The sequence below is a fragment of the Prunus persica genome, chromosome G3 (genome assembly GCF_000346465.2).
Source record: "Prunus persica cultivar Lovell chromosome G3, Prunus_persica_NCBIv2, whole genome shotgun sequence".
NCBI classification, from domain to species: Eukaryota; Viridiplantae; Streptophyta; class Magnoliopsida; order Rosales; family Rosaceae; genus Prunus; species Prunus persica.
Genome location: NC_034011.1, coordinates 9,490,817 through 9,514,903, shown reverse-complemented (window position 1 = coordinate 9,514,903; position 24,087 = coordinate 9,490,817). Strand labels below are relative to the sequence as shown.

Sequence of the window (24,087 nt, the reverse complement as noted above, 5' to 3'; positions counted from 1 at the left end):
TACTGGACAAATGGCAAAGCTTCATCACAATTTTGCAGGACATAATGAGTGGCAGCCTTATGAAGTTCGATGCTCATCTCTCTAAGTACACCTTTCCCAAAAGCTCGACCAGGTGTTGAGAAAATAGATAACGGAGATGTATCATATGACGGTTGACCTCCATCGTCGTTTCTATCTCTTTTATTAAACTTAGTTTTAACTCGATGCAAATAGCGAGAGCAAAATATTAAACACCCATCTCCCAAGACACCTTTGGCAATAGACCCTTCTGGATGAGCCTTATTACGAACATAAGTCTTTAGTTTATGCAAATACCTAGTTGGTCATAAATACCAAAATTAGAGAATCATACATCAGCAGTTAAACAAATTGTGAATAAAATTAATATATAAACATTGAGATTACCTTTCCACTAGATACATCCACCTGAATTGAACTGGACCGGCCACCTTTGCCTCCCATGTCAAGTGGTAAGTTAGGTGAATTATGATGTCAAAAAAGGCAGGACGAATATTTTTTCCAACTTGCATAGAGTTAGCACAATTTGATTGTCAAGAAGATTCAAGTCATCTTCTTTTAAAACTTTAGCACACAATTCCTTGAAAAAGTACGATAATTCAATTAAAGGCTCACTTACATCTTTGGGCAATAAATCTCGCGCCACAAACGGAAGTAATCTCTCTAAGAACACATGCTAATCGTGAGTTTTCATACCAGAAATATTACGTTCTGAAGCATTCACACATCGAGATAAATTTCCAGAGTACCCATCTGGAACTTTCAACTCTATTAACCATTGACATAAAGCTTTGTTATCATCATTTGACAATGTATAATCGCCTGGGATAAAATAGAGCTTACCATTATCTCCATCTTCTGGATGATACCTCTGTCTTATACCCATTTCTTGAAGATCAAGACGAGCATTTAAAGAATCTTTTATTTTACCATCAATGCTCATCATTGTGCCAATCACATTCTCAAATACATTTTTCTCAATGTGCATGACATCTAAATTGTGACGCACCAAAAGTGTTTTCCAGTAAGGCAATTGGAAAAATATCGAATGTTTTTTCCAATTATGATCTTTTCCAAACCCAAATATTGTATGCTTTTTCCCATCCTTGCCATGTGTTATTTCTCTTAATTCACTAAGTTCATTTATCACATCATCACCAGATGGTCTCTTAGGTGCAAGTCTTCTTTCCCTTGTATTATCGAATTGGCTTCCTTGATTACACCATACGTGGTCATATGGTAAAAATCTTCTATGACCCAAATAACATGTCTTAGACCCATGAGATAACCGATGATGCGAAGTATTAGATGCACAATATGGGCATGCCAATTTGCCAGACGTACTCCAACCTGACATGTATGCATATGTTGGATAATCATTGATAGTCCAAAGAAGTGCAGCTCTCATCTGAAAATTCTGTTTTACATATATATCATACGTTTCAACACCAATTTCCCACAATGTTCGCAATTCATCTATCAATGGTCTCATGTATACATCGATGTCATGGCATGGACCCTTGGGCCCAGGAATAAGTAAAGTCATGAAAACATAAGGCTCCTTCATGCACATCCACGGAGGAAGATTATATGGATATATGAGAACCGACCAAATACTATAGTGCAAATTCATGTTCCCAAATGGGTTAAATCCATCTGTTGCCAAACCAAGTCTTACATTTCGAGGTTCCATACCAAATGACTCATGAATTTGATTAAACGATTTCCAAGCCTTAGAATCTGCCGGATGCCTCAACACTCCATCTTTTACACGATCCTTAAAATGCCACCTCATATCTACAGCTGTCTTGGATGACATGAATAATCTTTGAAGTCTTGGTGTAAGTGGAAAATATCTAAGCACCTTCCATAGAACCCTTTTACCTTTCTTTTTGCTACCCTTTCCTTGTCTCTTCCATCTTGAAAGCTTACATATAGGACACTGCGTTTGCATGCTCCTTATAATAAATGATGCAATCATTATTGCATGCATCTATTTTATCATAATGAAGACCTAAATCTGAAATAATTTTCTTTGCACCGTTGGTGGTTGTAGGTAACTTCTCACAAAAAGGAAATGTATTTTTCAACAATGTTAGCAACATACCAAATGCTTTATTGCTCATAGTACCGATACTCTTGATATGCATCAGGTTCACAACAAAAGACAAATTAGAATACGACTCACAACCTGCGTACAATGGTTGTTCTGCCTCTTCTAACAATTTGTAAAACTTGTGCGCATCTCCATTTGGATCTTGTGGACAACCTTCTTCTATTAAACCATGCATATCATCGTCTTGCTCCATACTGGCCACATCATGTCCATCATTGTCACTGTCACTTTCATCACTTCATAACTATCCTCATCCTCACCCTCACAGTGCAAATACCATGTAGTATAAGTTAGTTTAATTCCGTTATAAAGAAGATGCTTGTGTACCTCATACCTCAGATGTCTATATCTATTACTACATTTAGAGCAAGGACAAAAGATCTTAGAATCATCCGGCTTAACATGGTTGTATGCATAATTGAGAAAACTTTCAACTCCTGCAAAATAATCTTCTGCGACCTTCTAGATTGCATCCAAGATTTATCAATAGGCATTTCTCTGCATAAATAAGTTCCAGTTAATATTAATAGAACTCTGTTCCCAAAAATTCAGATATTAAAACTATATCAAAGACATCAAAATCAAAGCCACATTTATTACTGTATCACTATACTAGAGAACTGGCATGTAAAAAAGCAGAGGCATGTAATTCTTTAAAATAACGAAGTAGCCGAACATATGCAGGCACCAGGTCAGACCTAAAGTATGGCAACATCACAACAATCATCAATTAGAACTCAAGTGACAAATTCACAAACTATCACTAAGATATCGACTCACATCAAACTTACGTCAGATGGAAAATTATAAAACTAATATAATGTATAGCTTACCCTCCAAATATTATTGCACAATCAAGCAATTGGCCCCACCCAAAAGGCCAAAAGCAGCACTGCAAATGGTCCCTAGTTCTATGCATTTCCATATGTTGTATATGTGTGTTATACAAGTTACTCATGTTTTTCTTTTTTTTTAATTTATGCAAAAGTTAGGAAGGGAGAAGAGAACAGTCTTTGATTTACTTGCAAGTCATAAGTGTACATATTCACATATCAACAATTTGTACTCTACTGCCCATTGTGCATATAAAAGAAGAGTCAAAAAACCATACCCCTCTCTCTCTCTCTCTCTCTCTCTCTCTCTCTCTCTCTCTCTCTCTCTCCTCGACCAGCTTCTACTTTTTGCTGAGGAAACAAAAAATTATGCAGCTAGTAGATTCAGTTATAAATTACAATACCCAACTAATACAACATTCAAAATAAGAGCCAAGCCACACACAAAAAATGATTACCTTAGCTTCTGGACCTACAGCTTCACATAGCTCATATAATTGATTTGCAACCATATAACGAACGCGCCAAGACTTATCCTGATCAAAAGAACCAAGTTTACACGTATATTGGCAAGAGCACATCAACAAACAATATTGGCAAGAGCACATCAACAAACAATAAAGGCGTTGGCTATAGTCTGGAATACCATTCAAAAATATGATATACTTGTGAAAAATTAACAATGACAGGAAGAATATGGGTCACACAATCTTGATCTGAAAACAGAATCCTGATCTGGCCCAACCCTTTACAGCCAATAACCGAACAAAATCCTGATTTGAAAGCAAAAGTGATTAGAGACAAATTCATATGCAACACCAACGCTTAATTTTGGTCAAAAACCAGGTAAAGCACTCAAATTCATTAGATTTATACTTCATATATAATAAACCAAAGCAAATAAATGCACACACCTGGAAGATACTGGACAAATATGCTTTGGCCCTTGGGATTGTAGGAAATATTGTGGAGAGGGTTTCAGCGTGTGAAGTTATGGAAGTCTTTTTATCTTTTTCTCTTTTTGCTGCTATTGAAGGTTGAATACTATTAGGGTAAGCTAAAACTTTCAGATGAAAGAAAAAAAAAAAAAAAAAAAAGGTTAACCTAAAACTTTCAGACGAAAAAAAAAAGAAAAAAAAAAGGGTAAGCTAAAACTTTCAGATGAAAAAAAAAGAAGAAAAAAGGGTAAGCTAAAACTAATATTGGTAAATTCTATAAATAGAATTTTGTATTCTGCTTTTTTATTGGTTAAAGAACTTTTGACTCTCAAATTTTAATTTTAATTTATTTATTCTCAATCATTTAAAGTCAGAATTTTTCTGTATACCCCCAAATAAAAAGTCAAAAATTTTCTTAATTGTTCATTCTTTATCTTATTTCCAATGAGCGGGAGCAAATTTTTTTGTATCATTGCAAATCTTCTTTTATTCTTTCATATAAATCCCAGCACGAGCAGGAAACAATCTAAACAAATGGACCAAACATTTTAGCTATGGGTTATAATTATCATGTATTTGTCAAGGGGGCGAATGATTTATGCCCTCACAAATCCAAAAAAAATAATTGAATTCCTTAACATGGTGATATGGGAAACAAGACTATTGACTTCATGAATTTGGATTCAATTGGCCTAATTCGAATTTGGATCGTAAACAAATTGGATTGGATTACATTGGCCTAAAATGCAATACCATATCGAATTTGTATTCGAATTATCATACTTAACACGTCAATAGTTTTTTTAGTTTTTCAAATACTCTTGATCACATGTTCTTCCGATTGATAAAGATATCAAATTATCAAATAACATAAAAAAGTTTGATTTTCCTCATCATCATATCGAAAGAATTAAGTGAAATTACTAATGTAAATGAATTTAATTTGGATTACATTGGCCTAATTTGGATTAAGTGAAATTAGTGATGTAAACGAAGTTGGATTGTATTCGAATTTTCAAATAAAAGTCTTTCGTACTATAAGACCATCAATTTTAGCTTGATCCTTCCTTTTGTTTTATCATTGAATATGAAACATAATGGAGTTGAAACGTACAACCTGGTATAGATAATGTGATCAACACTAAAAAATATAGATGTAGATCAATCTCAAATAATTTAAGGAATTCAATTATTTAAGTACAAATAATAGATTTGTCTGTTTCAACACTATTGATTTCATGATTTTGGATTCAATTGGCTTAATTCGAATTTGGATCGTAAACAAATTGGATTTGGATTACATTGGCCTAAAATGCAATACAATATCGAATTTGGATTCGAATTATCATATGTAACACATCAATGGTTTTTTTAGATTTTCAAATACTCTTGATCACATGTTCTTCCGATTATTGATCAACATATTTAAACTTGATCAAGTTTAAAACGGACTCTTTCGTACTATAAGACCATCAATTTTACCAAGATCCTTTATAAAGCGAGTGTACGCCTGCCTAAGAGCAGCATGAAAACCAATATATCCATCCATATTTCCTGATTTCCTCCCACCCTATGTTGCACCGATACGGATACGGGTACGGCGATACGATACGATACGATACGCCGATACGGCAAATCTCCAAAAAATAGGATACGGGTACGGCACCGATACGGCGATTAAAATAATATATATATTTAAAAATAATATAACTAGAAAATTTGAAAATTGATATTTCACCAATAATAATTTCAAAACATTAACAAAACACATAACTTCATTCAAATCTCCATAAACAAAGCAAAAATTAACCAAAATACACAAAATACAAGTATCCATAAACAAAGCACAAATTAAAACATTAGAAATCACTTCTCAAAGCTCTAACTTCATTCATCATGGGTAAATATGATGCCTTCTAAGTCCGGTTCATCAAGAGAGAGGTTTGCAATCTCAAGCACTCCGGCATTTTCCAAATCCATGGAATCAAATGCATCGCCTCCAACATCCCACATATGAGTTTCCCCTTCTTTATATTCGGGCCTTTTCCTTGAAAGGAGACGAAGATTGCTATGCACAAATACTAAATCTTCCGCTCTTTCCGGTGTTATCTTGTTCCTCTTAATAGAATGAATGAAGTTGTAAGTGCTCCAATTTCTTTCACAACATGAGGAGGAAGAAGGATGTCCAAGTAGCTTCAATGCTATGGTTTGAAGTTTTGGTGTGGAAGCTCCATGGATAACCCACCATTTTACCGGAGCCATGAAACCTCTATCTTTCATAGAGTCCATACCCGAAAAATCTTCAATACATGCCGAAAAAGAGGCATACTCCTCATTAACCGCTCTTCTCTCCACCTCATTAGAAAAGAATCTCTCAATACATTGCTTCCTCTCCCTTGTAATCTCAATGTCTTTATGTGGAGGACAACGATTATGAGCCATATCAAGCCATTCCTTGCAATAATACCTAGAAGTATATTATAAGAATTATAAAATTATAATGATAAACACAAGGAGAAATTTACTAAAGTAAAGACTTACTTAGGATTTAGAGAGTGTGCGAAGCAATGGAGTGGTGTGCTACTCTTGGTCCATCGGTCCACCAAAATTTCATGCACCACATTGAAGAACATTGACTCTTCATTGAGTTGCTTGCGCTCCTTTCGATATATAATTGTCTTCACTTTTTCTATCATACTATCCCACCACTCATAAATCAAGTGAAGACAAGGCATATCCGTGTCACTCAACCTAAGCATCTCATATATTGGAGAAGTAAAGTTAAGTATGTAATCAATGTCCTCCCAAAAGCACTCATCCAATATTTTTTCCTTCACCGTTCTTGCTTTTACCACATCATCCTCTTTATAAATGTCCCATTGCTCACTAATAACCATTTGCTCTAAGCCTTGTTTCACTTGCTTAAATCTTCTAAGCATCACAATTGTAGAAGCAAAACGTGTCTCGGCAACGGAGAGCAACTTCAACTTACAATGATCATTATACATTGACAACCTCATATTATGGTTCATAATAAAATTCTTAATAAACCATGCATCACTTGAGATTGTTGAAATCCAACTACATTGCTCATACACTTCCGGATTTCTTGGCACGGGTGAGCATATGTTCTTCAAAGCAAGATTGAGAGTATGAACCACACATGGTGTCCAAAAGATGTGCTTAAACTTTGCCTCAACAATATGTCCGGCCGCCTTACAAACCGGAGCATTATCGGTGACCACTTGGACCACATTTTGAGGACCTATTTCCCGGATTGATTCAATAAGCAAGTTCGCCATGAAAAATTTATCCTTACACTCACCTTCACAATTTATTGCCTTCAAGAACATAGGCCCACTTTCACAAATGGCCATCACATTAATGAGAGGTCTTCTTTGTGCATCCGACCACCCATCACTACAAACACTTACCCCTTTACTTTGTCATGCCCTCTTCATTGGTTGCAAACACTCCTCAATGTTATTCTTCTCTTTTTGGAGAAGTGTAGTTCTCAACATATTGTAACCGGGGGGTTGGTAACCCGGAAGTGTTTTACTACAAGCAATTCTAAAGGCATTCACATAATGAGGATTCCTTGAAAATTGAAATGACAAGCCACCCGTGTAAAACATTCTTGCAATCTCACCATCTAATTGCTCTCTAAGATTATTGTTAAATGCTTTCTCAATAGGATTACCCTTCCTCTTCTTTGAGTCACTACACCAATTTGAACTCATACCCAAACCACTACTTGAACCTCCTTGACTTGAAGTGTTGGAGGTGGGTAAGGGTACATCTCTAAGTTGTGCCATTTTAACCCTCAATTCCGCTTCCTCCACTACTTTTTCCATCTCCATCAAATGAGAATTTGTAACTTTAGTGCAACTAGCAACTCCATTGCCTTTGAGTTTTAACAAGTGACTCTTCACTCTAAAGTATGATCCTTTGAAAGTTTTTTGGCAATAGTTGCATTGGAATGAAGTATTGCCACCGGCTTTACCATCTTTCTCAAGCTTCTTGACATATTTCCATAAAGGAGTATTATCATTATCTCCATGCTCCCATTATTATTACTAGTATTCCCATCACTAGAACTACCCACACTATTCATTTCCTGTGAATCAAATAAAGTTTGATAATAAAAAACAATTAATACATATACAAAAATTCGTAGGCAGCTATAATCTAATTAACAAAAATTCTGACTTCACAAACCAATTAAATTATATACCCAAACCAATTAAATTCGTAGGCACTAGGCAGCTATAATCTAATTAACAAAAATTCTTACTTCACAAACCAATTAAATTATATACCCAAACCAATTAAATTCGTAGGCAGCAACAATACCCAAACTCAAACTCCAAGTTCCAACCATACAAGTTACAATACCCAAACTCCAAGTTCCAACAATACCCAGGTTCCAAGTTCCAACAATACCCAAGTTCCAAACCCATATAAGATAACAATAGCAGATTATTCAAAGAAAGAAGAGAAGAGAAACCTTGAGCTGCCTGCGAAGAAGAAAGAAACCTTGAGCTGCCTGCTGGGTGCGAGCGACGGCTCCTTCTGCGGCGGCGCTGGGTGCGAGCGACGGCTCCTTCTCCTTCTTCTTCTTCTTCTTCTTCTTCTTCTTCTTCTTCTTCTTCTTTCTTCTCTTTTGTTTGGCCTCTGTTCTGTTGAAATGAAACCCCAAAAACCTAGCCTCTCGACAGACAGCAATCTGAAATTATAGTTTTTATTTTTACATTTTAACCCCAAATGTTTAGAAACTTTCAAAATCACCCCCAAAGTCTGCAAATATTTTCGTTTTTACCCCCAGACGTATCGATGCCGTATCGCGACCGTATCGAGACCGTATCGAGGACGTATCGGATCCGTATTGAGAAGTCAACATGCCATATAAGTCAACAATACGCCACGTGGCGTATCGGAGCCGTATCGGATACGTATCGGAGCCGTATCGGTGCCGTATCGTATCGGAGCCGTATCCGATACGAGCATACCCCTCCAAACTGATGTATCGGTGCATCTGAGCTCCCACCTATACAAGGAACAAGCACTGCAAAGGTTTTATTATCATAATTGAATACTATCATCCCCATAAAAATATAGATGTGTACATCGTTTTTGTCATAAGTTGGAGATTACATAAAAAAGAAATCAGGGGGAAACGTATATTTGACAAATACTAATCTCAAATGTGATCAAGTTTCAAAGCCCTTTCTTTTATTTTCTTAAATTAATTAATTTATTTAACAAAATATATTAAACAAATCAACAATTAACTCCCGCTTGCCCAAAAAAAGTGGGGGAAAGCCCAAATTAATTATTTGTTTGCCGCTCAAGCCTCTTTTTTAATTTAGGTTTTTTGCTAACCCTAACAATTATCAGTTTTCAACAGCAGCCACAAAAGAGAAAAAAAAACTTCCATACGTCTTCTCCCTAAACCCTCTTCTCCTCAGCAATATCAAGGAAGCCATTGAGCCATACAGGTAACCTACTATATTTTTGCTAATATCCATGTATTGTTATAGATATAGAAAACGTCAACTCATGCTTCACGTCGTACCGGCTCATGTAGAGGTTGTTATAGATCTTTAGCATCTTTAAAGATTGTTATAGATATAGAAAAATGGGTATTGATATAGAAAATTGGGTATTGGGTATTAGCATACCTTTAGCATACTTTTAGCAAATTGTTTGAAAGGATAGCAATTTCCTCTTTCGAAAGAGGAAATTATCTATGGCAGCCTTTATCATACCTTTAGCAAATTGTTTGAACGGACAGTTTGTATGGTTAAACTGTCAATGTCTAGGCATGTATTGTTATAGATATACCAATATTGGAATGCATTATTGTGATCAGGAATCAGTACCCATGCTAATATCCATAAAGTTTGGTTTTATGGCTGCTGTTTCATGCATAGGTAGCTGCAGCAAAGTGCAAGTGTTTTTGGTTTGGCAGCTTTTAATTTGTTTCTGCAAGTGTTTGTGTGTGTGAATTTGTTTGTTTTGGTTTGGAGGGTTACATGTAAACAAATTTGTCGTTGAACTCGAAATAAGGTCATATTCGTCATCATCATTATGTCTCAAATGTTGTAGATATAAAGAAGAGCTACATGCCCAATAATACAAAGCAGCAGATATACACGCACACACCTTTTCTTTATCCTAAGAAGCACGGATACGCACGGAGACCAGCGTATCCCGTGTCGGATACGCACGGAGACACGATACACAGAGGATACGTAGAGATACGCATGGGATACATATCCGAGTCAACAGATACGGTCAATCACAAAAGGATACGCGTATCTGTTACGTATCCCAATTTGAAGATACGATTTAGGAAATAATTTCGGAAAAAAAATAGAATTTGACACAACTAGGAAGTCCTGACCAACACGGGATACCTGTTTTGTTTTGGAACTTTGAAGATCTTTTCCTAATTCCGACAGATCTTCATCTTCTTTATATAAATATATGGGCATAACCATACCACCACCCATCAATTCATCTTCTTCTTCTTCTTCTTCATCTTCTTCACCAAAAAATAAAAGAAGCCTGGTTCTTCAATTTGTCTTCATCTGGTGGTCGTGGTTCAATATAAAATCTGCTCTTTCTGTGTTTTTGGAGGCCGTCGTCGGTATGTTCGCCTTTGTCTCTCTCTCTCTCTCTCTCTAGTGTTCTCTGGTCCAGCTTTGTATTTTGCCCTTACACACACACACACATATATATATATTATATTATATTTTTTACCAAGTTGCTCTGCCTGCAAGTTCACGTGCCAAAATTTCATATTATTATTATTATTAATGGCACAACTGATCTGTGTTAGGTTCTCTTATTATTATATTTCAAATATATAGCTATCACATGGTATACCTGCAAGTTCACATGTACCACCTCCCTCCCTTCCACGTGACAACCAATTTGTTATTAAAAAAAATAAAATAAAATAAAAAATTGTGGTTAGGTAATTTTTATTATATTTAATATGTTGAATTTTTTTTTATATTCAGGAACATGAGTTATCTGGATAATAATGCAAGTGCTAATGTTAATCTTACTGAGAATAATGAAATCGAGATAGATGATCATGCGCCATTATGGAAGTATGTTAAAAGACTTGACAAGTTAGGAAAAGGAGGAGGAAATACTATGTTTGAATGCAATTATTGTCATAATACTTACAAAGGCTCCTACTCTAGAGTCAAGTTTCATTTGTTGAAAATATCAGGCAACGGGATTGCACCTTGCAAAAAGGTTACTGATGAAGTTTTTGCAGAAATGAAAAAACTTGTGAGAGAATGTGAACACCGGTTGAAAAGTGCAGCTCCAAGACAAGTGTCTTTGCCTAATACTAGTTCTTTACTTTGTTCTTCTGTGTCTAATGTTGAGCAAAAGAAGAGAAAGGGAATGAATGGGCCCCTTGATAGAGCTTTTCAAAATGAGGCTAGAGAACAATGTGATGCTGAAGTTGCAAGAATGTTTTATACAGGTGGATTGTCCTTCCACTTGGCAAGGAATCCACATTATCGAGACTCCTATTTTCATGCTTCTACGCTTCCAGGATATGTTCCACTAGGTTACAATGCACTAAGAACTACTCTTTTGCAACAAGAGAAGAGGCACGTTGAGCGATGTTTATAACCAATCAAGAGTACATGGAGCACTAAAGGTGTAAATGTGTGCAGCGATGGGTGGACAGATTCACAAAGAAGACCACTTATTAACATTATGGCAACTTGTGAAAGCGGGCCTATGTTCTTGAAGGGAATTAATTGTGACGGAGAGTACAAGGACAAACATTGTATTGCCAACTTTCTTATCGACGCCATTAAGGAAATTGGTTATCAAAATGTGGTTCAAGTAATCACTGACAATGCACCAGTTTGTAGAGCTGCTGGATTACTTGTTGAGGCTAGATATCCCAATATCTTTTGGACACCATGTGTGGTTCACACTCTTAATCTTGCTTTGAAGAGCATATGTTCACCAAAACCAAATGACGATTGGTATGATAAATGTAGTTGGATTTCAGAGATTGCTGCTGATGTTGGGTTCATAAAAATTTTTATTGTGAACCATAATATGAGATTGACTATGTATAAGGACCACTGCAAATTGAAGCTGCTCTTCATTACTGAAACAAGGTTTGCGTCTACACTTGTGATGATTAGAAGATTTAAGGAAGTAAAGGAAGGTCTAGAACAAATGGTGATTAGTCCAAATTGGTCTTTATATAAAGAGGATGATGTTAGCAAAGCAAGAAGAGTGAAGGAACAGATATTGGATGAATACTTTTGGGATGAGATTGATTATATACTTTCCTTTATAGCTTCTATATATGAGATGATTAGGACGGCTGACACAGACAAACCTTCTCTTCATTTGGTTTATGAGTGGTGGGATACCATGATAGAGAAGGTGAAGGCAGCTATCTATAGGAAAGAGCACAAGCAACTGCATGAAGAAAGCGACTTTTTTGATGTGGTGTATCAAATTATACTGGAGCGATGGACTAAGAGTAGCACACCACTCCATTGTTTGGCACATTCTTTAAATCCTAAGTAAGTATTATGTCCTTATTTCTTTTTAAAGTATTTAATCTACTTTTCATACTGTGATAATTTTATAAAATAATATCACACTTTACTTTTAGGTTTTATAGTCCAGAATGGCTGCAGTAGGATCCTAGTCGTGTTGCTCCACACCAAGATGCCGAGATTACAAGGGAAAGAAAAAAATGTCTTGAGAAATACTTTTCAGATGACCGGGCTAGAAGAGATATCAATGTGGAGTATGCCTCTTTTTCAATGTGCTTAGATGACTTTGGAGCTATTGATGCTATAAATGATAGGTTTCACATGGAACCAATGGTGTGGTGGATTGTTCATGGATCTTCAACACCAAATCTCCAATCCATAGCTTTGAAGCTACTTGGACAACCTTGTTCCTCCTCGTGTTGTGAAAGAAATTGGAGTACATATAGTTTCATTCACTCTTTAAGAAGAAATAAGTTAACACCCCAAAGAGCTGAAGACTTGGTATTTATGCATAGTAATCTTCGTCTTTTATCAAGGAAGAGCCCAAGCTACAAAGAAGGTGTTACTAAAATGTGGGATATTGGAGGAGATGGATTTGATAACTTGGGTGAAGAAGGTGTTGGGATGCTTGAAATTGCTAACCTTTCTCTAGATGAACCATCATTGGAGGTTGCTTTATTTACCGGAGAAGACATTACAAATATTGTAGTTGATTGAAACTTTTGTTTTGTTTTTTTTATTTTTCTAGAGTTTAAATTTGAATTTGATTGATGAATTTGAATTTTTATGTTAATTAAAATATGTTTTAAATTATATATATTGTTATTATTATATTTTAATATAAATTTTTAATTACCGTATCCATGACGTATCGTATCCTAGTTTTTGGAGATTTGCCGTATCCCCGTGTCGTGTCGTATCGTATCTCCGTATCCGTATCCGTGTTCGTGCTTCTTAGTCTTTATCAAATGATATGGGTTCTTTTGATTTATGTTTGTTTTTAATTATGACAAATCTAACATGCCATGACATGGGTTCTTTATGTTTGATTTATGTTTCTTTATCAAAGTACTATTTTTTTATTTATGTTTGTTTTTAATTATGACATGGGTTCTTTTGTGATTATAAATGGCAGCCATGGCAAAAAAGAAAAAGACCAATAATAGAGCATCACATGATCGCGAAATGCAAGAGACAAATCAAACATGTATGAGTTATTTGCATGTTATTATCGATTAAATTCTTGTTTCTATTATTATTTTTAGTTGTATTTCTATTATGTGAGTTTTTAATTTTTCAATTATGTTTTGTGTTTGTATTTCAATTTACAAATGATAGTCATGGCAAGAAAGGGAAAGAGTCAAGATAGAGCATCAGGCACTGCACATCCTCAATCATCTAGACTCTCCTTAGATCGCCATATTTCCAATAAGTCATCATAGACAACGAAATGCAAGAAACATGTATGATTTATTTTGAATTTATTTTGTATATATGTATTTCAATTATATGATTAGTTCTCAATTAATTTCTAATTTTTTTCTCTATTATAAATTGTAGCCCGGGCAAGAAAGAGAAAGAATCAGAATAGAACATCCGACATTACACATCCTCAGTCATCTAGACCTTTCTTAGACCAACATGATGACCTCATTGAGCCATCACATGATAATGAAATGGAAGACATGCCTCTTGAAACTGAACCATCAAATGGAGAAGGTAATTTTTTTATACATATATCATTGACTCGCACTGAAAAATTGGTTGTAGTAGAAGTTCCCCAGTACTTCAAATATTTGTATTTTTTTTTATTAGGTTCAACTATTGGAATAAAAAAAGGTAGAGGGAAGGCTAAGGGTAAAGATGGAAACGGCACTCCAATTCTAATACGTAGAGGAAGGTAATGCATAAGGCCTGCAAAGTTAGTCATTTCTTGTGTAGATTCATTTTTATTTATTTATTTAAATTTGGTTTAAATTTTCAGGATTATAACCACTGGAGTTGTGCGAACTATAGGAGTACTTTTTTATCAGGCTATCGATGGAGCATGGCCAACATTTAGAACATTTCCATCAACTCAAATAGATTTACTGTATGATTGCTTTAATGCAACATGATACACACACACATGCTCAGAGGAAGAGATGAGGGAGGCATTCGAACAACATATTAAATTGCGATACTCAGATTGGATGTCCGCATTGAGAAATAGCGTTTTTAAGAAATACAAGACTACTGGTGATAGATACACTCATTGCCCATTAAGGATATCTCAAGATGTTTGGTCTAAACTGGCTGATCATTGGTTGCAGCCTACATGGCAGGTAAAAACTCAATTTAAAATAATATTGTTATGACTCTCTAGTGTATGCTTTGGTTTATTTATAGATGCCTTATATGGGTTCACTAAATTGATATTCGATTATGATTTACTTTTTTCGTGCAGGATAAAAGTAAAATAAACAAGTCTAATAGGTCGAAATCCACAATTGTGCATACCACAGGTTCTGTTCCAATGGAAAAGTACAGAAAAGATGAGGTAAAAATATCCATTTGGTTGTTGCTTTTTGTTGACTGTTCCTTTTGTGGTTATTTCCAAATTTGGTCCTAACAAATTTCATTGTTTAAATCCTAATAGCTTGATCGAACTGGAATTGAACCGAGTCCAATTGATTGTTTCAAAAAGTTCCATGTAAGTAAGCCTAAGAATGGAGGAGAAGAAAGTTAGCCAAGTAAAAAGGCTAAAGAACTTTTTGTACGTTGCCCTTACTTTGTTTCACTTTTTTTTAAAACTTTTTTTTTTATTCACGACATATTTTTATATCCATGTTTATATTTCTACTATTTCATTGAAGAAAAAATGGAGAATAAAAAGGTTGCTGCAACGGAAGACGAGAATGAAGTAGATGATTGGGATATATACAAGGAGGTTAATGGTGGGCCAAGTCACGGTCGTATCCTTGGCTTAGGTGGTGGCTATAGTACAAAAGATGTGTATCCCTCAGATGACCAAGATTGTAATAAACGTATATGCTTAGAACGTGAAGAAGAGCATGAGAAATTAAAGGAGGAAGTGAAGGACTTGAAAAGTGTGCTGTATGAATTGAAAGATCTAGTTCAAAGTATGAGGGAAAACAACTCAAATACTTATGCACGCTCAAGACAATCTGCTCCAATGGTGAACTCTTTTATTCTCATTTCAATATTGTGCTCACTGTTAAATATTGTATTTGTTATTTTTATTCTTAAACGATTTATGTCTTATTAATTATTATCTTTTATTTGATAGGACAATGTAGAAAGTTGTTCAGATGCTCACCTTGAAGACGAGTAGTGCAACGTCAACTGTATTTTGCTACAATATGTATTTTGAATTTCAAGGTTCTGATATATTTGCGGATTGCTTATATGTTTTAAGGATGATGAGGATTGTTTATGTTTTAACTATTTAGAATAATTTTAATTGAACGCTTAAAATTTTAGTACAGTATGGTGTCATATGATTTTTTTTATTTATTACCAATTAAATACGGATGATTAGAAAACTATTTATAGCAAATATTATAATTCAAACTTCTTTTTATTAATTTTGTTATAAAATAATTACATTTTTCGACCACATTTCCCTCTCGGTAATGCATATTTCCAACAAACACTTTATTATCAGAAATACTTTCCGACAATAATTGCCTATTTCCGACAACATTCCCCACGACATAATCGGGTCGAAACAATTATATTTCCAACCACTTGTTCGTCGAAAATATTTTCCGACAGGATTAATCTATTTGCGACAAACTTTGCGACGAATAAATGTGGTTGGAAATATATATTTCCGACGTAACTTGCTCATCGAAAATATTTTGTTATACTCTTTTCCGACGAGCTATTATATATTTTCCACAAACTCTTTTGGTCGGTAATGATAATTGCGACGAAATCTAGCCCTCACAAATAATATATCATTGTCGGAAACAGTATTTCTGATGACACTCATTGGTTGAAAATATGATTTCGCAAAAACAAGAAATCACGATAAAAGAACTATTTCCGACAATCAAATAAGTAATTACGACCACAGGTACGGTCGGAAATAAATATGTAGGGTCGTTTAAAAAATCCATTTTCGATAGAAATTTAAGCAATAGCTACGAAGCATGGGCGTCGGAAATATATTATTTTTGACGGAATGGTCGGAAATGAAGTATTTGCAACCGGCCTTTTAGCGACGACTTCCGACGGACTTTTGCCGTCGAAAAAGGGTATTTGCGACGGCAAAAGGCTTTTTGCAACGACAAAATGCCCTCGGAAAAGGGCTTCTGTTTTGTAGTGTCACGTTCAAGATATGGTTCTTGATTTCCACTTTCACTTCCATTTGATTCAATAGGTTGCCCATGCCATATCCAATCCTTATAGGTTTGGTCAACCCCATTGAAATACAAATGCTCCTTTATTACTCTAATAGTAAACTTTTTTGTATTCCCACATCTCTGGCATGGACAATGACTGTATCTATGATCAATAGCATTTGCTAATGCTATCCTTAGAAATTCTTCAACCCCATCTACTCTTTGCTTCTTCTATCTTCATGCATCCAAGATTTATTCATATCCCTTTAACCAGTCCATTTCATAAACACAAAAAATATATTCAAATCTTTAGTTCACATTTCAAATAATGAGGGAAGCTGCCTATTATATGAGAGCATCTCAAGTTGCTTGAGATAGGAGTAGCAAGGTATACTCGGTCATTTCTTTAATATTGCAAATAAAAAACAAATATGGCAAAACAATGTAATATAAATTGAACCCTAACTAAACGAGCAAGAAAAAAAAAATACTGATATTAACTTCATCAATTGTTCTTACATATGGTAACCTCTATTACATTTTCACACCCTATGCTAGTCTTATTCTACGATTTGGATACCCAAAAAAAAAAAAAAAAAAAGACACCAAGTAGGACATTTGACCTAGATGTACAAAAAAAGATGTCCTACCTAACCATGGGAACAATCCTTTGAAAACCACTTTACCACAAAAAAAAAGAAGTTGTCTTATTCTACCATGGCGACACTCATTCCAAAAATATAGGATATACACCAAAACTAATAGCATCACAACATTAGGTCTATGCTTACAAAAATATATACTAGTCAATCATGATAGTCCCATTACCCAACCTTTAGCGGCACCGAGGTCTAGGCTGACTGTGGCCGGTACATGTTTCTGGTATAGTAACTTCTAATTTTTTTTGTTTCCAAATAATAAACCTTTTTTTTTTTCTAACGGTGACATCCGCTGCATCCTTTCTTTTAACTTCAACATTACCAATCTTCTTTTCCATCACCGTAAAAACATATGTATTTTCCATCACTTTCAATGCTTCACTTATCACATCACATAATTAATTTTTTTCATGTCTCATCAACTCATTAGCAAGTCACATCCACTGTACATTAGAGTCGTACTGCAACCAATAAAAAGAAATATTCAACGTTTAATTATGTATAAAGCATTTTTATCAAAAAAATTGCACATGCGCAATGCATACTCGGTCATGCCACAATTAACGATAATATTGCATGTGTTTATGACAAAAATGCCACAATCCACACCATTAGGTTGGACGCGATTGGCATCCAATGGGGACACAACAGAAAAGGAGGAGAACGTCCACCTCATCTCAAATACTGACAAGATGTCATCATGAAAAACAAAGTCTAGGTACAACAACTGTTGCATGAACAATGTAGTCGACATAAGTAATATCGAGCAAAAGAAAAATGTATAAGTGTATTGAACAAAAGCTTCTCAACTTACGGTAAGTTGACAATCGTTCTCGTGTTTCTTATTATGATGCAGATCAGGTAAACTGCCCCAAATTTCTGCTTTCTTATGAAAAATATCACAAACCAAAAGATACCAATGACCAACTACATCGTCGTGCATCGGAACATATATCTGCCAAAAAGTGATCTATACATTATTACCAATAATTCACAAAATTGGAGCTTACATACGAAATCCACGTGCATGCAGTCCTTCAGTCGCCTATCAAATCTTACCAGATGACAAAGCTTCTGTGTCCTAGCACATGACTTCATACGATCACTGAGACGTACCAACTTGGCGCCTTCCTGCATTTTATGAGGTATAACACATCACTTTTAATAATAAAAAAATATCCTCATTTAATCTTATCCATTTACTTACCGACCAAAAATACATAAGTAGGAACCACTTTGTGGAGGTGATATTGGATAAATATTTTGCCATTACATTGATTACCTATTACAAGATAAGACACAATTATTAGCATCATAGTACCAACATTCTAAACATATATTGATGAGTAGTCAAATACGTATTGAATTCATAGTCTTTACATTATCAAAGAGAGGTGACTCAGGGGCAAGGCTTCCAAAATAGTGACAAGTTATAGCTATAGCGCCTATGTCGACGAGTAGTTCACTGCAAAATAGAAAAAATGAATCTTGTAATCAATTTTTCTTATGTCATTATGACAATAGGACACATATTGTGGAAGAAGTCTCAGTGTGTGTATGGAGACGGATGAATAATAATTATTTTCACAAATTTGGTTCAGGGTATACATCCAAGGTTTTGGATCCAATGGATTGCAACAAAATGCAAGACTTAGATCTCAATCATCTTCGGAAATATTGTTGGTTATTTGGAATGGACTGATATTCAATCTCTTCACAATCCGCTCGTGCGCAATTACTTGTCTAGTTTTTGCATTTACTTTAACTTTCAATGCATTAAAGTCTTCATAAGGAGTTCTCCTGTGGGCAGTAGCGGATGCATATTGGGACAAGAGAGGTCGCACGACCCCTTGGGATGCCGGAAATATGGTTGTGGACTCCATGAGCGACCCCTTGGATAGCAGCAAAGCAACCCTTTGTGTGCACACAAGGTGCTCGATGAAAGTCCCCTATGGGTAATGGAGAAAAAGAAAGTGATGGGGAGGGAGAGACGAGAAGAAAAAATGGAGAGGAGAAGAAGAAAGAAAGAAAGGGAACAAAAACAAGAAAAAAGAGTGAAGATAGATGGGGATGGAGTGGCGGGGGAGGCTGGGAAGAAAGAACTAGAGAGGAAGAAGAAGGAAAATAATAAAGAAAGAGAGAGAAGAAGGAAAATAATAAAGAAAGAAGGAGAGAGAAAGAAAGAAATAATAAAATAAGAAGGGGCAATATTAAATAAAAGGAAAGAAAGAGAGAATATGAAGAAAAAAAAAAGGATACTATTTGATATGATATAACACCAAACGGGATGAGAAATATGGAATCGATGTCGTGTCAAACAGAAACGGTATGATATTGTTTCATACTATTTATTATGCAACACCGAACAACATGGTACGAGATTGGCACGATTTGGGTTCGGTATCTGTTTTTCTGTTTTGATGCCCAGCACTACCTGGCCAAACGACGTTGTTTGGTACATGGCTCATTCCATTTTTTTAAAATTGAACTAACCTAAAAACTACGTTATTTTGAGCTAGGCTTAAAAAAAAATTTCTATACTTTTACACTAAGACCCCTTGCCCCGAGAATTCTGGATCCGCCACTGCCTGTGGGGACCTGCCTTTCTATCTGCTGTTACACGAGTCATTACCTGATCCCTTGTTGAAGTAGAACCACAATTCTCTATAAACAAACTTCTTACATTGTTATGACCCATTTTATCCTAGTGCCCATAAATCATTACAAAATAGCATTTACAAATCAATCTAAGTGAAACAAAAAAACATTAGATGATACAATGAGTCTGCATAAAATAAGGACATCTAACTTTGTTATTACATCAGGAAAAAACCAAAAAAAATACAACATAATTCATAGTACAATGATTTCTGCAAATCAAATACTCAATGATTGTCCTCATCCAAACATGTAAACCGACAAGTGAAATTATTAAACACATACAAACAAGCTACAACCATTACTCATCATACCTCATTGTTGTTTTGCATATTTTCTCTCACGGATGACCCCAACGGAGGGAGCCAAAGTTTTATCAAGATTTGCAAATCCTTTGACATTGTCACCTTGCTCGTTGGGAATTCTGCCTTGTTTGACTTGCCTACTTTTTGGAGGTTTAGTATTTTCAGGGTCTAATTGTCACCCATCTTACCCCATATCAAACATGTTATCATGTTCCTCATTCAGTTTAACTTCGTGTTGATGAGGGTGTGCAGTGCGGAATGTTTTCTCTTTCTCATTTTTTGATGCTAACTCAGAAGTAACCTTGGAGAGTGATTCGTTCATACGAGCAATAGTGGCCACAAAAGTTGCAACATCCTTTTTTATTGAACTTAACTCTTTGGCAAAGTGAGTCATTATTTTCGCATAATCTCTGAGACCTCCAGATTCAGCTTTGATAACAACTACTTTGTAACTTTCAAACCCTCATCTTTTCTTTAGCCACTTCTTCATTTTTTCGGCCTTTACTTTCCTCCACACAGCGAGTGGTAGCACAGACCTATTCACAAGTAGGCTTTCATGAGCTATATCATCAATGTAAAACAATTGAGGGAATAACAAGCAAACACTGATGTAAACTTGATTGTTCCCCTTAAATGACCTGACACTCTCCAATAAAAATTTGAATAAATAATTTGCCAAGTTTTTCCTTATTATCTCTTAATGAAAGCAGATATTTTAGATTTACATATACGAAAGTGGTTGGACATAGCAACATGCAGAAAGTAATGGCAAAACCAACTTTGAAAAAGTCACCAACTTCTTCTGTCCCCACTATCATCTGCTTCAACTCATTATTCTTTAAAAACTTCTTCCCAACCAAAAAAGAATTTCACACCTTTACAATATGTTGCTCATCCATGGATCCGGTGAAATCAACTTCCTCTCCTCCATCCTTAACACCCATTATGTGCACGAAGTCATCAACAAATATCTTAAGTGTTTTTACATGTAGCACAATTGATGATTTAGAAGGATTGAGTTTATCAATCAAAAAACGACACATTGAATGAGATTATTTTCCGCACTTCATTTTCAACAACGAAACAAATCTCATTTATTAAATGACTGATTTCTTCTCATCACTTAAAATATTTATAGTGTCATTTAGATCCTTCGAACTGCATTGTGTGGCTATCTTCAAACAACTCTTGTTCGAGGCATTCGTTGAAGGTTTTTAAGGTTCATACTTTGCTTTCTGAGTAACATCCAACTGTTGCCACATATCAACGATTTCTTTCTTGGTCTGTGGAAGAAAAAATAAAATTCAATTAATTCAATATAAGTTGTAAGCTGTAACGTCTCTATTTAAATGTATTCTTGCCAATTTATCACCTTAGTATCCACCTTCTTCACTATTTTTTGTTGCTTCATTTCATCGCCCTTTATTTTCCTATTTAAAATATTCACATTTAGTTAGTCCTATAAAAAGTACTTAATATACTGGAAGATACGTTTAACACTTACAAATAGTTAAAATAATTGGTCTTGCGACCAATCAACGTCTTTGACTGGTCTTTTGTTGTTTTTGGCTCTTTGCCCTTATTATGCACATCACTGTTCTTTCCTACCATTTTATAATTCCAATTAATGATGAACCTGTATTTTTTTTTTTTTGTCAACGTGAAATTCATTAGATAAGGAAATTATGGTAGATAGCCCGATGACATAGGATCACAAACACAATCCCATAGCAAAAGGCCCAACCACACACAATAAACAAGATCCAACAAAATGAAAAAAATTAACAAAAGCCCAGGCCATAACAAACAAAAGCCCAACAAAACAAACAAACTTAATGGCAAATCTCTTCACAAAGTCAGACAAATCCTTTCAAGCAATAACCTAGCAAATCTCTTCACAAAGTCTTTGCCAAAATGTACATTCCAAAAGCTAGTGCATGGTATCGGATTACGTCAACTCTGCAAGCAATCAAATTGGAGCATGCAAAATCAGGGTGATTCAAGAGTTCTCTAACACAGGACATATGCGCATTGTACTTTTTTTCCTTCGACTAGGGTTTTTTCCATTGGATTTTTCCTAGCAAGGTTTTAACGAGGCAACATGAGTGCATTTAACATTACCCTTATGTCCTAAATAAAGTTGTACTCTTTTTCCTTTGCTTAGGTTTTTTTCTACTGGGTTTTTCCAAGCAAGGTTTTAATGAGGCAATCAATCTAGGGACATGTGGTCTCCAAGGGAGAGTGTTGTAAAAAAAGTAGTGGAGCCCACATAAAGAAAAGAAGGAAATAATAGTCAAAAGCATAATGATAATGTTGGAAGCTTAATGATGATGTTGGGTAATGAAGCCATCCAATTTGCCTATAAATAGAACACACCAATAGAGAAGAGAGGAAAGAAAGGAAGAGCGAGAGGAAATAAAAGAGAGTGAGTTCTATCTGAGAGAAAATTCTGTCAGTGTAAACATCACAAGAGCAAATACAATTTTACTCTCAATATTTAGTGGTACTTTTCATACTCTGATTAACAATAAAAAATAATATAAATAAAAAATAAATAAATAAAACTCCCAACCTAGAGCTAATGCTCTCTTCTCACCCCCACCCCAATACGCCTATCTTCATATTTCAGTTTAAAGTGATGGGTCTCTTTTATTTTTATTGTTCTCAATATTAAATTTAATTTCATCCATTTTTTTATCAGTTTCAAAGTAATGGCTCTCTTAATTTTCTTTTTTCAATATACTATTTTTTGGTTTTGGATGTTTAGGCGAGGCTTGTGGGAGGGTGCAGGGTGTGTTTTACAGTAACTAGGCGATTGAGAATGTAATCCAGTTGGGATTTCATAACAAAAGAGATATGTTTATGGAGACACAGCTTCCTCAAAATCGTGATGCAGTTTTAAAAATGAAGCAGAGTTGTCGACAAGGTAGTCCATTTGTTGTGGTAACTGGGCTCAAGGTCTTTCCTAGCATTGAGGACCCTAACGCTGGATTCAAGCGCAAGGGGTCTGATCCTTAGAGGAGGATGAGGAGGTGAACAGTGGAAAATCACCCATTGTTTTGAAGGAGGTTGAAGAAGATCGGGAGGAAAGGACCATATTGCCCTCAAAATAAGAAGAATGTGCACTCTCACGTGATTTATTTGACGGCAATTTGGATGAAATTGCCTCAAATTTAATGGTAAGTGCGAAATTGACTATTATAACAGAGTTTGAGTGCTAAATTGACCAAAAAAATAATCGAGGGGGGTTAAGTTCGAATAGCGTGAAAATTCAGGAGGGAAAACAACACTTTAAATTACAAAAGCCCACATCTGCCAACTAGATTAAGGCCCAATTTGGGATTGCTGTCACTTTGAAAAAAAGTTGTTTATGCTATGCTTTGAAAATAATTAGCTGTGAAGTAAAGCAGCTCCATGTTTGGTAAACAATATTTTTAAAGTTCTGTTAGTACAAAAAGCAGTGTCAAAACCGTTTGGTAAATTTTAATATAAAATTGTTGTAACTGTAAATAATGACTAAAATAGACATGATGTTAAAAATGTTATGTACTAATCATGTGGTGGTAGTTGTAGTGATGGAGTGGAGGTAGTGGTGGTGATGAAGGTGGAGTTGGTGGTTGTGGTAGTGATGGGGATGGCGACTGTGGAGGTGGTGG

General features: G+C 35.3%; 2 protein-coding genes across 2 annotated transcripts; one reads left to right on the top strand and one right to left on the bottom strand.

Annotated features, from left to right (window-relative positions):
• Window positions 5,793–7,759, bottom strand: LOC18782979. Its single transcript, XM_020559878.1, has 3 exons — window positions 7,358–7,759; window positions 6,447–7,246; window positions 5,793–6,372 (listed from the first exon to the last, which is right to left on the bottom strand). Exons 1-3 carry the CDS (start codon window positions 7,757–7,759, stop codon window positions 5,793–5,795), a joined length of 1,782 nt encoding a protein of 593 aa, XP_020415467.1.
• On the top strand, window positions 11,652–13,177 carry LOC109947990. The gene is made up of 2 exons (XM_020559877.1): window positions 11,652–12,407; window positions 12,605–13,177. The coding sequence occupies exons 1-2, from the start codon at window positions 11,652–11,654 to the stop codon at window positions 13,175–13,177; spliced, it is 1,329 nt and encodes a 442-aa protein (XP_020415466.1).